Source organism: Garra rufa, chromosome 24, assembly GCF_049309525.1.
Source record: "Garra rufa chromosome 24, GarRuf1.0, whole genome shotgun sequence".
NCBI lineage: Eukaryota > Metazoa > Chordata > Actinopteri > Cypriniformes > Cyprinidae > Garra > Garra rufa.
Genome location: NC_133384.1, coordinates 26,740,664 through 26,755,010, shown reverse-complemented (window position 1 = coordinate 26,755,010; position 14,347 = coordinate 26,740,664). Strand labels below are relative to the sequence as shown.

Below are 14,347 nucleotides of genomic sequence, written 5' to 3'. Positions count from 1 at the left end.
AAATACAGTAAAAATAGTAATATTTGTTGAATATTATTACAATTTAAAAATAACATTTTTAATCATTTATTCCTGTGATGTCAAAGCTGAATTTTTAGCACTCCAGTCTGACTTTTCAGAAATCATTCTAATAATTTTAATATAATTTTATTATATACTATATTTTTTATCATAATTTTATTGTAATCAATAATTGCACTGCTTGAAATGTTCTTTATCTTTATTGTCCCTTTTAAACAATTTAATTTGTCTTTTCTTTAAAAAAAAATTGCAAAAAGATAGCAATAAGTTGATTTCTTGAGACAACATCCCATATCCAAGATAATGGGGTCAATATATGGGGTAAGTTGTCACAGTGGAGCCTGCTGTTAAAAGAAACCCCAGGTATAAGGACTTTTACGGGGTATAATAACATAAATTATGTTGTAATTAACATTATGTATGCTAATTATTCTTTAAAAAACATAATTTCTTTAAATAATTTCTTTAAATTTTCTTTAAAAAAAAATAGCAAAAAGATAGCAATAAGTTGATCTCTTGAGACAACATCCCATATCCAAGCTAATAGGGTCAATATATGGGGTAAGTTGTCACAGTGCAGCCTGCTGTTAAAATGAACCCCAGGTATAAGGACTTTTATGGGGTATAATAATATAAATTATGTCGTAATTAACATTAATTATGCTAATTATTCTTTTAAAAAATTAATTTCTTTAAAAATAAAAGGCAAGATAACAAGTAGTTGATCTCATGAGACAACATCCCATTTCCAAGATAATGGGGTCAATATATGGGGTAAGTTATCTCAGTGGAACCTGCTGTTAAAAGGAATCCCAGGTATAAGGACTTTTATGGCATATAATAACATACATTATGTTTTACTTAACAATAATAATGTTAATTACTTTTTAAAAAAATGAATTTATTCAAATAAAAATAAAAGGCAAGATAACAATTAGTTGATCTTTTAAGACAACATCCCATATCCAAGCTAATGGGGTCAATATATGGGATAAGATGTCACAGTGGAACCTGCTGTTAAAAGGAACCCCAGTGAATTGAACTAATGCTTTAAAAGCATTATTTTTGTGTTTATATTGCAATGTTACAATTTTAGAATGTAATTTTAGAATGCATTTAATATATAGCATAGCTTTAATGTGAACATTGTTTCATTGGACAACACTGGGCAGGATGTGAAATAAATATTTAGAGTTACTTTTAGAGTGGCAGCATGTCCAATGCATTTTCATCTTTAAACAAAGATGACCTTTGTAATGTCACTCAGTTAGTAATGTCACTCAGTCACCCTATTTTGTTTGCAATATCCTTTCGCATCCTTCTGTAGTGCTGCGCATGTGACACAGTTTCCTGCTCGCTCATGTTTAAACCCCACTGGAGCAACTGCCAACACAAACTCATTTCCATGTTTTTTTTTAGGACTGCAAATGTATTTGAAGGTCATGGGGGAAATTTATTTGTTGTGAAATGCAGTCGCTAATCTTTTATTTTCACTGGACACAATGACAAAACGTAGCACAGGCGGCATCAGGTTAAACTGGATTGCGAGTGGTTAGTGAATAAAACACGGATTTGCTCTGAAATGCCACACACAAAAGTGGCGTGACTGTTAAAGACCTAAACCAACAATGATGAACATCTTTACTATATCTTCTGTGGCTTGACAGTGTGTTTCTGTACTACTCTGTTTCTCTGCTGACATAGTCAAGATGACTTAAGCAGCACGAGGCGAATCTGGATTCTGGCGGACCTTTACTAAACTGAAGTGGGTCAGCTGGAAAGCATGAAACTTCGCAAATGTCATCATCTGATTATCTGAGAACGTGTGCGCTCGTGAAAAGCAGTTGTGCAACTGTTATCAGTTCGCAAGCCAATTTTCCATTTCTCACACTAGAGAATAAAGCATCACGCTAAAAGTAATTAAACACTCTCTCAACGAGAATAAGAAATGCTTTTCAAGGTCAAAAGCATCCTGAGATTTCACAGCTTTGTTTAAACAGTTGTGTTCCACACAAAAAGCTGTTATTACTATCATAAACAAAGTAGAAATAAAAAATATATTTTTTTCATAGTTGTTTTTGTCATTTGTAGGCTACCTTTTACATTTGGGCAGTTTCATGAATCATTTTGTGCTTTATAATTGCTTTATTTTTACTCAAATTAAGTATTTAGTGGAAAAAGATCTTCTGGATTATTGTTGTTTTTCACACTGCACACAGGAGGATGGGCTTTTTTTTAGACAGAAAGAAAACAACTGTTCTTTCTGCTACTGAAACATCAGATTTTTCAGATCCACAAAAGCCTTTCACAGAAACACAATACAATACCATCAAACCCCAGGAGGACGAGGAGTATAGAGAAATAAAAAATGGCATTAAATGTTGCTGTATGAAATTGGTCAGGGATTGAATGGATTGAATTCTAATAGAGCACAGGCACACACAACTTCCTCTCAGAGCTTTGATGGGATCTCTGTGTAATATGTCTTCAGTATCTGATGATACCTCTTGATCCACGGATTGAAATCCTAGTATCAGGGACTTTTTTGGAAGCAGAAATTGCATGAGCTTTACAAATCATTGTAAATTCAAAAAAGCAGTACAAGAAGAAAATGTTGTTTTATGAAAACATAAGAATTGCTGCACGCAAAACAATTAGGTCTGAGTGCATTCTCAATACTAATCCACAACAAAGACTGTAGAGTGGAAAACAAATCAAGGACAGTCATCTTGCATAGTAATCCCTACACAGATATATATATATGTTACAACTGAAACATTGTCCAGCATACTAACATTGAGTTTGTGTGTTACATCTGTGCCTCTGGGGATGCAGCCATATGGACACAGAGTGTTGCACTTTAATTAAGGTCATAAAGAGATGCTCGATGATCTACAAGATAAGTAACTGATTAATGGACTTTTGAATAGATAAGCTTTGGCTTATTTAAAATGAGATTAAGAGCAACGGCTTGTAAACAATAGCTTATATAAGTTTATTTACGGTGCATCACTTTTCCTGCATCTATTTATCTTTGACCTTGGTGTTTACACTGCAAAAAAATCTAAACAGCATTAAAACAACATAAATTAACCTTAAAAGTAATAATATAAGATAATACAACTTGTTTTCAGTGATTGTATCTTGAATATTAGGTATTTTTAACGTAAATTAATTTTATTTGCTCAGGTGTGTGATCTAATAGCTATTTTGCATATTGAATATGTTGAATATTTGGTATTTTTTCACTTGTTTTAAGCATAAACTGCATTACATTTATTTTATTTGCTTATTAGTATTAATGTTTGAACATGTTTGAACTTTATGAGATGGTTTATAGGCTTTATTATAACTGTAAAAATGCAAAGTACTTACAAAGAACTTTTGCGAGCACATTTTAAGGAAATCATTAAAAATGTAGATAGGCAAAAAGCCTTTAGGTTTTCATTTGTCTGCAAGCCACCAGTTTTATGCCGCACAGCAAGAAATTGAGTAGCTTGTGCCCTGGTGAACCTTTTTGTGAGACCCCTTTGGGCGAAACACCTGAATCACCACAGAGATCTTGTCTAGAATAGCTTTGACCCAGTTCTCATCGTTCCTTTAAAACATTGTGTTATGTCTCTTTTTAACATATTTGAGAGATTTAAATTGTAATTTCATTTTAAACTGGATAAGAGTGAACATCACAAGCAAAGTTGAAAGCAGAGAGGTTAATGCAGAGCAAAGATCAATAAAACAAATGTAATTAGAACAGAGATTTTGCACTTTTAACTCTAATGGCCTGCTTGCTCTTCAAAAAAAAAAAAAAAAAAATAGTGGTTACCTTAGATTGTTAGATTGCACATAAATTAGATTTTTGCTCCAGTGAATATTTCTCAGAAAAAAAAGTTTATAATTTGTAGACAAGTCTTTGCTTCAAAAACAAATCCTAAAATATTTCCATCTTTATAGTTCACTGAATGCATGTTGACCTTCTGTGACAACATGCCCCTAAAACTGTGGATGTCATAATGGAGTATGTTTTCACAACATAGCCCAACATTCAACGCCCTATTTTATGTTTTTTAAAAAGTAAAGCATTTATGAAGCACAAAATGATTAGCAAAAATGTAAAAGTTAGCCTTTTAAAAGTCACTGTTGTGACATAATTTCTAGCTAGACCAGGCTTATGGTTAGCAAATTTCAGTGATGGATCAGCTTGTAGTCTAGAAGGGCTAAAATCAACCTGGCAACCCACCTTATACTAATAATGAACCAGCTATCATATTCTAAGACCAGTTTAAACGAATATAAGCTGGCTTTCATCAGTTTTATAGCAGAAAATTGCTCACTAAAGTTTTTCAGTTGCATAAAACACATCTGCAATGCAATTCATATGTTTTTTGTCATTTTTAAATTGCATTAAACTATAAATATAACATATTTCAGCTTAGTGTGACATTTGTGACCCTGGACTACAAAATCAGTTTTAAGTGTATATTTTTTTAAATTGAGATTTATACATCTTATAAGTTAATAAATAAGCTTATGTTGTTGTTAGGATAGGACAATATTTGGCCGAGATATAACTATTTGAAAATCTGAAATCTGAGGGTGCAAAAAAAAAACTACATATTGAGAAAATCACATTTAAAGTTGTCAAAATTAAGTTCTTAGCAATGCATATCACTAATCAAAAAATTAAGTTTTGATACATTTACGATAGGAAATTTACAAAATATCTTCATGGAACATGATCTTTACTTAATATTCGAATGATTTTTGCCATAAGAGAAATCTATAATTTTGACCCATACTATGTATTTTTGGGTATTGCTTCAAATTATCCATGCTACTTAAGACTGCTTTTGTGTTCCAGGGTCAGATTTGTGAAATACATTGAATCCATTCAGTTTAAATCTACGAAACATCCTAGCGTGGTTTAAGTGCGTTAGCGTTTTTACCTAACGGGTATAGCTGACAGCAATAGTTTGGTGAACAAAATTTAAAGACATTGTAATAGTTAAGTGTTTTAAACTAGGTTTTATCAACATAGAAAACCAAAAGTAGACAAACTTGCATTCGTTGTGTTTGGACTTTTCACGCAAATTTCATATTTACAAAAACATGGCCTTTATAACAACATCACCTCTATTGACAGTTGAAAGCTGCACACCTGAGGCTTAGTGTTTTTTATATCAGAAAATTGGTCAGATTTGTTCAGTTGCATAAAACACATTTGAAATGTAACTCATATGTTTAAAATATGTGACAGCTTGATGTGACCTTTATGAAAAACACAGAGAACATAGTTCAACCGCTTAGTTTAAAATCTACATTCATTATGTAGTTATAGATAGGCCACATACCCAAAACATTCTAGCGCGGTTTTAGCGTGTTAACTTAACTATGGCTAAAATCTAATGGTTTGGAGCACACAATTCAAAGACATTGTAATGGCTAAGCATTTTGAACTAGGTTTAAAACCAACAAACAAAACCAAAAGTAACGTTAGAGAAAATTTTCATTTGTTGTTTGGACTTTTCAAATGACATATTTACCAAAACACGGCCCTCATGACAATACCTTGACTTTATTGACCTTTAAAAGCAGTACACCTGAGGTATTTTATGTCAGAAAATTGCTCAGTTTTTCAATTGCATAAACACATTTGAAATATTAATGTGTTTTGTAATTCATAAATTGCATAAAACATAAAATATGTGACAGGTTGATGTGACATTTATGAAAAACACTGAGAATATGTTCAACCCCTTAGTTTAAAATCTAAATTCATTATATTGTTATAGACACTTACCCGAAACATGCTAGCGTGGTTTTAGTGTGTTAACGTATTTACTTAACGGCTATGGCTAAAATTTAATCGTTTGGAGGACACATTTCAAAGACATTGTAATGGTTAAACATTTTGAACTAGGTTTTAACAACAACAACAACAACAACAACAACAAAAAGTAGAGAAACTTGCATTTGTTGTTTGGACTTTTCACTCAAATTTCTGAAATATTTACTGAAACACGACCCTCGTGACAACATATCGCCTCTATTGACAGCTGAAAGTATTTTTCTATCTTAAGTTTTTCAGTTGCTTAAAACACATTTGAAAAGTAACTCATATGCTTTTGTAAAATTATAAATAGCATAAAACTATAAATGTAACATAAAATACATGACAACTTGACTTGACTTTTATGAAAAACACTAAGAATGTAGTTCAACCCCTTAGTTTAAAACCTACATTCATTATGTAGTTATAGATACTTACCCAAAACATGGTAGCGTGGTTTAACGTATTTACCTATCGGCTATAGCTAAAACAATATAGGACACCTTTTAAAGAATTGTAATGGTTAAGCATTTTGAACTAGGTTTGAAACCAACTTACAAGTAGAGAAAATTGCATTTGTTGTGTTTGAACTTTTCACTCAGATTTCATATACAGAACCAAGGCCCTCATGACAAAACATAGCAAGCCGCACACCTGAGACACCTGAGAGTATTTTGTATAAGAAAATTGCTTAAGTTTTTCAGTTGCATAAAACTATAAATAACATGTAAAATAGATGACATCTTGACTTAACCTTTATGAAAAACACTAAAACATAGTCCAACCTCTTAGTTTAAATTGATTCATTATACAGCTTGGTTTTACTCCCGGTTTTACAGACAAGGCTTAAGCCCAGTCCTAGACTAAAATGTAAGCCTGAGATATTTCAACTTTTAACTGAAAGACACTTGCACTGACTGATCTAAAAATATATCAGCGTCTTTGTTTTGTCTCAAGATGCACACCAGTAATGTTTTTTATAAGTACGTTTATAAAAATTACTAAAATGTTCTATTTGAACTATGGGCTAATCCTGGCTTAGTGTAAACCCTGTTTGTGAAAACAGGCGTTAGTGTTTTAACGTATTTACCTAACGGCTATAGCTAAAATATACTCCTTTGGAGGACACCATTCAAAGACATTGGTTAGGCGTTTTAAACTAGGTTTTATCAACATAGAAAACCAAAAGTAGAGAAACCTGTTACGTTATTTTATGTGTTTGGACTTTTAACTTAAATTTAATATTTACAGAAACTCGACCGTTATAACAAAACATCGCCTGACAGTTGGCTGAAAGCCGCACACCTGAGTGTTTTTATAGGCTATCAGAAAATAGTTATTCAATTGCATAAAACACATTTAGAATGTAACCCATGGGCTATGTTTTTATAATTCATAAATTGCATAAAACTATAAATCTAACATAAAATACGTGACAGCTTGAAGTGACCTTTATGAAAAACACTGAGAACACGATTCAACCCCTTTCAAAATTTGTTAATCATGCTTGGTTTTACTATGTTAACGTATTCACCTAACGGCTATAGCTAGAATATAACGGTTTAGAAGACATAATTCAAAGACATTGTAACAGTTCAGCGTTTTAACTTGTTTTGAAACCATAATGCAAAACCAAAGTAGAGAAAACTCGCATTTGTTGTGTTTGGACTTTTCTCTCAAATTCTATATTTGCAATACGGCCCTCATGACAACACATCGCTTCTACTAACAGTAGAAAAACCGCACACCTGAGGTAACTTAAGTACAGGTGCAGGTTACTTACCGAGTGTGCTTGCCAAACTAAGAAAAGAGCCAAACAGTTCACGAGGTTCATCTTCATTTCTGTCTGCTTTCATAAATCTCTCTTTAACGTAAGTTCCGACCTCAAGAGCGACAAGTCATCCTGCGAGTCAGAAGAAAACAAGCCACTTGTACCAAGATGCCCGGTGAAAACACTTCTGAGCGCGCAAAATCCATGTGAAGCGCGCATTAGGGCTGAGCGCGTGAGCGCGCGTGTGCGCCTGTCCGCTGAGGGGAGGCTGTTGATTTTCTGTTCCTCCTCCTTTATATCGTCAGATGAGCCTTATGCACACATCTCACACTGCCAGCACTCGGGCAGATGTTTGACTGGCATTCATTTCAAACACTTTGAGTGTTTATCTGCTTTGAGGTCACTCAAATTGGGGTGATTTTGATGACTAAATAGGGCCAGTTGTCACACTTTTTACTCTAGTAAATGTTTCTCAGAGTAGATTGAGTTTGATAGTTGGTCTCTGTATAGACAGACACATATTTTAAATCACTGGCTACACAAACAAAAAAAAGAAATTGAACATTTCCACAGCCTAGGACAAAACATAGAGGTCACTAAACACGTTGACCTTTATAGACAATTAACACGCTCCAGTTTAAATAGTCCCAATCAATGCTTTTAAACAGCCTTTAATGGCTTTCCAGCAACATTTAAACAGCAAAACAATTCAAATGTACGGAAATATCAAACCATTATTTTGGCCAAAACATATTGTATTTAATACACTGACACCAAAACATGTGAAGACTTGTTTCAACTTGACTTTTATGAAAAATAAGAGAGTCAGAATTCAAAAATATGTTCTAATCTTAAATTAACATACAAAACCACTCACTTACAAAAAACAACATTTTGATAAATTTGACTTTGGTTGGATGAGTGTGAAAAGTACAATTCATTAGGCTTCTGGAGAGAAGAACAATCGGATAACAAGCATGAAAATGAGTGTGAATATAAGTGTGAAGTCTTATTTGGATTCTGTCAGGCAGTGAAATATATCTTTTCACTGTTTTATTTATTATTCTGGACTCCAAACTGATTAATTCAGCATTAATTTGAGTAAATAAACTAACATCTGCCTTCTTAAGGAGGACATTTTGTGAATATTTAGCTTTCATCTATAGGTATGCAGTTCATAAATGTGATAAATTTGAAAAAGTGACTGACCACATGCAAAAAAAAAAAATCCTTAATAGGCCTTTAAAGTTGAAATGTTAAAATGTTTTGTGTTTTTCTAGTTTTTCTAGTTTTTGGAAACTGCATTTTCTTATAAAACACTCCAATATTTATTTTTTTAATGTATTACTTTAAAAAAAACATTTTACAATGTATGAATTAAACACTGCTGGACCATTTATTTCGACCTGATGCATTTTATGATTAATCACTGATATAACTGATAAATTCATAACAGCAAATCTGTATTTGAAAGGTCTGGCCAATAAATGACACCCAAGATAATGTAAGTGTGTGTAACGGGTCAGTTGAGCCAAACAGCAGCTTAATAAATCATAACTTTCTCAGCACTAAAGTGCACTTCCAGGAAATCAGCTCATTTATAAGCATTGTGTTTGTTCTTAGTCAGGTAATGTGACTTTATGAACCTCATGTGATGGAGTTCGGAGATGTGGAAATATGTAAATCAGACTGCTTTGACTGTTCTCCCTGGTCTGAGCTGATGCTAGTAAGAGTGTATAAAACAGAAACACGGTCATATATGAAAAAGACCTGGCTTGAGTGGTATTATTATAAAGTACAATTCATGTATGCTCTTAAAAATAAAGGTTCTAAAGGTTTTTTTTAGCAGTGATGCCATAGAAGAACCATTTTTGGTTCCCCAAAGAACCTTTCAGTGAACATCAACAGTTCTTTAAAGAACCGTTTTGAAGAACATTTTAAAAATCTAAAGAACCTTTTTCGACTTTAAAGAACCTTTTCTGTATTTGAAAGTTCCATGGATGTTCAAGGTTCTTCATGAAGTGTATTTGAGAACAATGTTCAAAAATGCATGCAATATAGTGTGAGAATTTGCTCATTACTGACTTTGTAGTTATTCTGGAGATGCCTGGCTGGATTTGACATGACAGTGACCTCTTCTGGTTGTCCTAGGGCTAACGTGACACATTATAAATCATTCTACCATATGATGAGCTTTGGATGAAACCATCCCAAATGTGATGCTTGTGAACTCACTTTATTCTAATGTAAACCAGACGTTCCCCAGACAGATGAACACAAGTTAATCTGTGTTTTTGGAGGTCTGTCAAACTACACAGGATTTTATGATGTCTAAATGAATGCATTTTTATTAAACATGAGTAGTACGTTTTAAGCTAAGAGTAAGAGTTATTGTAGATAATGTGGAAGGATGAACAGAAGACATTATTCTCTCAAATCCAGACCATCTGCACTGGAACATTTCACAAAGGAAAAATCCTGACATGTAGATGATCATCATTTATGGCTTTTTATTCTGGCGTATGCTTTTATGTTCGCAAAAATGCACCTTGCGTCAGATGCGTATATTACAATAAAAAACCCAGACAGGGTTTTTCCTTCTATGGAGATTCAATGGTGTAGCATTTCCCAAAAAGTCTGAGAAGAAAAAATGAACATGGGCACTGAGAGAGTCTAGATTAAGGCCTGCACTGATAGTTCACACAGATAGTGGACTGATCCAGGACATGTCGTTATGAAAAGATTCAGCACAGACAGGACTCTGAAATCTGATGGTAGTCTCACTCTGGGAAATTTCAACTTTTTTTTATGAATACTCTGTTCTAAAGCTTTGCACGAGAAAAATAGTCCATTGCAGTGTACAAAACAATCCACCTAGCAACAAAGATCAACACGTCTGCTGCAATATAGAGAAATATTAATATTAAAACATGATTATGTATGGCTGTTTGTAACTTGGTAAAGCTATAGGAATAGTTTTATCAGAATTGCAGGAGTTTGTTTCTTCATCAGAACAGACAGGAGAAATTTAGCATCACGTCACTCGCTCACCAATGGATGCTTTACAGTGAATGGGTGCCGTCAGAATGAGAGTCCAAACAGCTGATAAAAACATCACAAAAATCCACAAGTACTCAACATGACTTGAGTCAATCAATGAATGCCTTGTAAAGTGAAAACCTCCATTTTTTTTTTTACTTAATGAGTCCTACACTCTTTAAAATAAAGGTGCCTTAAAAGGTTCTTCACAGTGATGCCATAGAAGAATCATTTTTGGTTCCACAAAGAACCATTCAGTTAAAGGTTCTTTAAAGAACCATCTCTTTCTTACCTTTTTATAACCTGAAGAACCTTCTTTTGCCACAAAGAACCTTTTGTGAAGCAGGTTCTTCAGATGTTAAAGGTTCTTTATGGAACCATTTATTTTTAGAAGTGTATATCTATAATACTGTTTTCTGAGTCAGGAGAGAAATATGCACAGATCAAGCACTGTTTATAAGTGAAAGAGTCTAAAACAGCTCTGAACAAATCTGTTGTGGATTTTGATGTGAGAGGACAACAGATGGACTTTTTTACGGGAGAAAGTGTTATTATTGATTATTGATTGATTATGTGGCCAGAAGTTATGGTTTAAAGTTGGGTTTGTTTCTTACAAACATGCAGGTTTTCGCTTTACATGATGTTAATTGATGAACTGGATTACTTGTGGATTATTGTGATGTTTTAATCAGCTTTGTGAACTCTTATTCTGACGGCACCCATTCACTGCACCCATTGTTTGCAAGTGATGAATGCTAAAAAATCTTTTTCAATGAAGTAACAAACTCATCTACATCTTTGATGGCCTGAGAATGAGTACATTTTCAGAAAGAAAAAAAAAAATTGGGGGTAACTATTCTTTTAAAGGAGAAGTTCACTTCCAAAACAAAACTTTACAGATAATTTACTCACCCCGTTGTCATCCAAGATGTTCATGACTTTCTTTCTTCAGTCGTAAAGAAATTATGTTTTTTGAGGAAAACATTTCAGGATTTTTCTCCATATAGTGGACTTCAATGGTGCCCACAAGTATGAACTTCCAAAATGCAGTTTAAATGCAGCTTCAAAGAGCTTTAAACAATCCCAGCCGAGAAAGAAGGATCTTATCTAGCAAAACGATTGGTCATTTTATAAAAAAAAATGACAATTTATATACTTTTTCACCTCAAATGCTCGTCTTATCTAGTTCTGCATGAACAAGACAGTTGGGGTATGTCAAAAAACTCACATCTCATTTTCTCATCCAACTTCAAAAACACTGGGTTGGTACCTCTGCAGCGATGTAGGACGATTTTGAAGTTGGAGGAGAAAATGAGACGGGAGTTTTTCGACATACCCTAACTGTCCTGAACCGGAATACACGCAGAGCTAGACAAGACGAGCTTTTGAGGTTTAAAAGTATATAAATTGTCAATTTGTTTAGAAAATGGCCAATCGTTTCACTAGATAAGACGCTATTTCCTCTGCTGGGATAATTTAGAGCCCTTTAAGGCTGTTTTTAAACTGCATTTGAGAAGTTCAAACTCGCGGGCACCATAGAAGTTTACTATATGGAGAGAAATCCTAAAATGTTTTCCTCAAAAAACATCATTTCTTATCAACTGAAGAAAGAAAGACATGAACATCTTGGATGACAAGGGTGTTAGTAAATGTTTGTTCTGGAAGTGAACTTCTCCTTTAAGCTTCACATAAGCATCGGAAAAAAAAACTACTATAGTGATGTATGGAACAGAATTATTTTAGTGTTCTCATTCCTGGCAAATTCTTTCTTTGAAAAAGGACCTATTGCGCAAACTCTGCCAGAGTAGCAGAAATAATGACAAACATTTTGTCTAACGTTGAAATGTGTTTAGACTTTTCATTATTTTGTTGTGATAATAAAGAGGGGGAAAATGTAAGCACATGCGGATCCAAATAAATTTGGCCATGCAAACCTTTACAGAGAACTGTGAATATTTGGGTTCCCAGCGGTTCAGGCCTCATAATGGTAAAACAGCTGAATACTTTCCATTTCTATGAAATTACCTATGAATACGAGTTCGGATCTCTGACACAGCAGCTCATGGAGGGACTTTTACATGGCTAATTTAGGTTCAGACAATACAATCACTGCCTGAGACCTTTTTCATCCTGTTATGACATATCTTTTGTAAATACAGGATTGTTCAATTCATGTTGGGGAATTAATTATTAGTCGGTAAAACCAAGAGAAAAATAACACAGTTATACTTTCATTAACAACTTGCAATGGTGATGTAAAGAAACAGTATTTGTTAAGTACAATATATTCATTTTTGTTTATAGGTTGTAGACATGTTGCTGTCATTATATCTGTGTTAATTTAGCACCATCTGCTGGAGCTTCCTCTTAGGGTCAGCAAGAATTATTTTAGGAAAATCTGTTTATCCCATCCACTCCAGTTAAAAAAACAATATATCAGGTTTTATAATATATTTTGGTGACCTGGTAAAACAATGCAATTATAAAGATGCTTTTTAGTAGCATTACTTATTATTATAATAACCCATAACAACTCATACAACATTACATATACAAGAAGGTAAGTATAAGAAATAAATCTATTAAGGCACAATTATGCTTACATTACACTTTACTGTGAAAAATATATTATTTATGAACTTATTTCAAAGATAAAAGCGTGTTCCACATTTTACATTTTTATCTTAAACAAATTAGAGACTCTGCATTTGATAAACTTAACAATGCTAAATTGTTAGAGTAAAAAAAAAATATTTTTTCTTTAATTTATATAAAATATATGTTGATCAACTATGGTCCCAAGCTAGTCCCTTACTTATTGCAGGCTAAATTTGCAACCCTGTAAGTGGCAAGATTTCATTTTGCTTTTGTTTTATGTCTCTTTTGAATTTTATGTTCATTCTAAATTTGATTTTGTTCATATTTTAAATTTGATATATATATATATATATATATATATATATATATATATATACACTACAAGGCAAAAGATTTTGAACAGTAAGATTTTTAATGTTTTTTTAAGAATTCTCTTCTGCTCACCAAGCCTGCATTTATTTGATCTGAAATACAGCAAAGCAGTAATTTTGTGAAATATTTTTACTGTTTAAAATAATTGCTTTGTCTTTGAATATATTTTAAAATGTTATTTATTCCTGTGATGAAAGCTCAATTTTCTGCATCATTACTCCAGTCTTCAGTGTCACATGATCCTTTAGAAATCATTCTAATATGCTGATTTGCTGTTTAAGAAACAATTATTATTATTATTATTATTATTATTATTATTATTATTATTATTATTATTATTATTATTATATTAGCAATTTAAAACAGTTAAGTTTTTTTTTCAGGATTATTTTATGAATAGAAAGATCCAAAGATCATGTTTTAATTTAAAATAAAAAGCTTTTGTAACATTATAGGTTTTTTTTTTTTCTTTTGGAAAGAAATTATAGAAATTGACACTTTTATTTAGCAAGGATCCTTTCTATTGTTCAAAAGTGATGATAAAGACATTTATAATGTTACAAAAGATTTCTATTTCAGATGAATGCCGTTCTTCTGAATTTTCTATTAATTAAAGTCGTCTGAAAAAATCTACTCAGCTGTTTTCAACATAATATTAATAAAAAATATTTTTTGAGCAGGTAATTAGAATATTAGAATGATTTCTGAAGGATCAGATG

General features: G+C 32.6%; 1 protein-coding gene across 1 annotated transcript in view; it reads right to left on the bottom strand.

Annotated features, from left to right (window-relative positions):
- vipr2 (vasoactive intestinal peptide receptor 2) overlaps positions 1–7,809 on the bottom strand; it is a 46,589-nt gene extending 38,780 nt beyond the window's left edge. Inside the window, exon 1 of the mRNA XM_073830760.1 lies at positions 7,632–7,809. Coding sequence (XP_073686861.1) covers positions 7,632–7,688 — 57 coding nt within the window. The 5' untranslated portion in view covers positions 7,689–7,809. The remainder of the gene's footprint in view (positions 1–7,631) is intronic.
- Between the last annotated feature and the right edge of the window lie 6,538 nt (positions 7,810–14,347).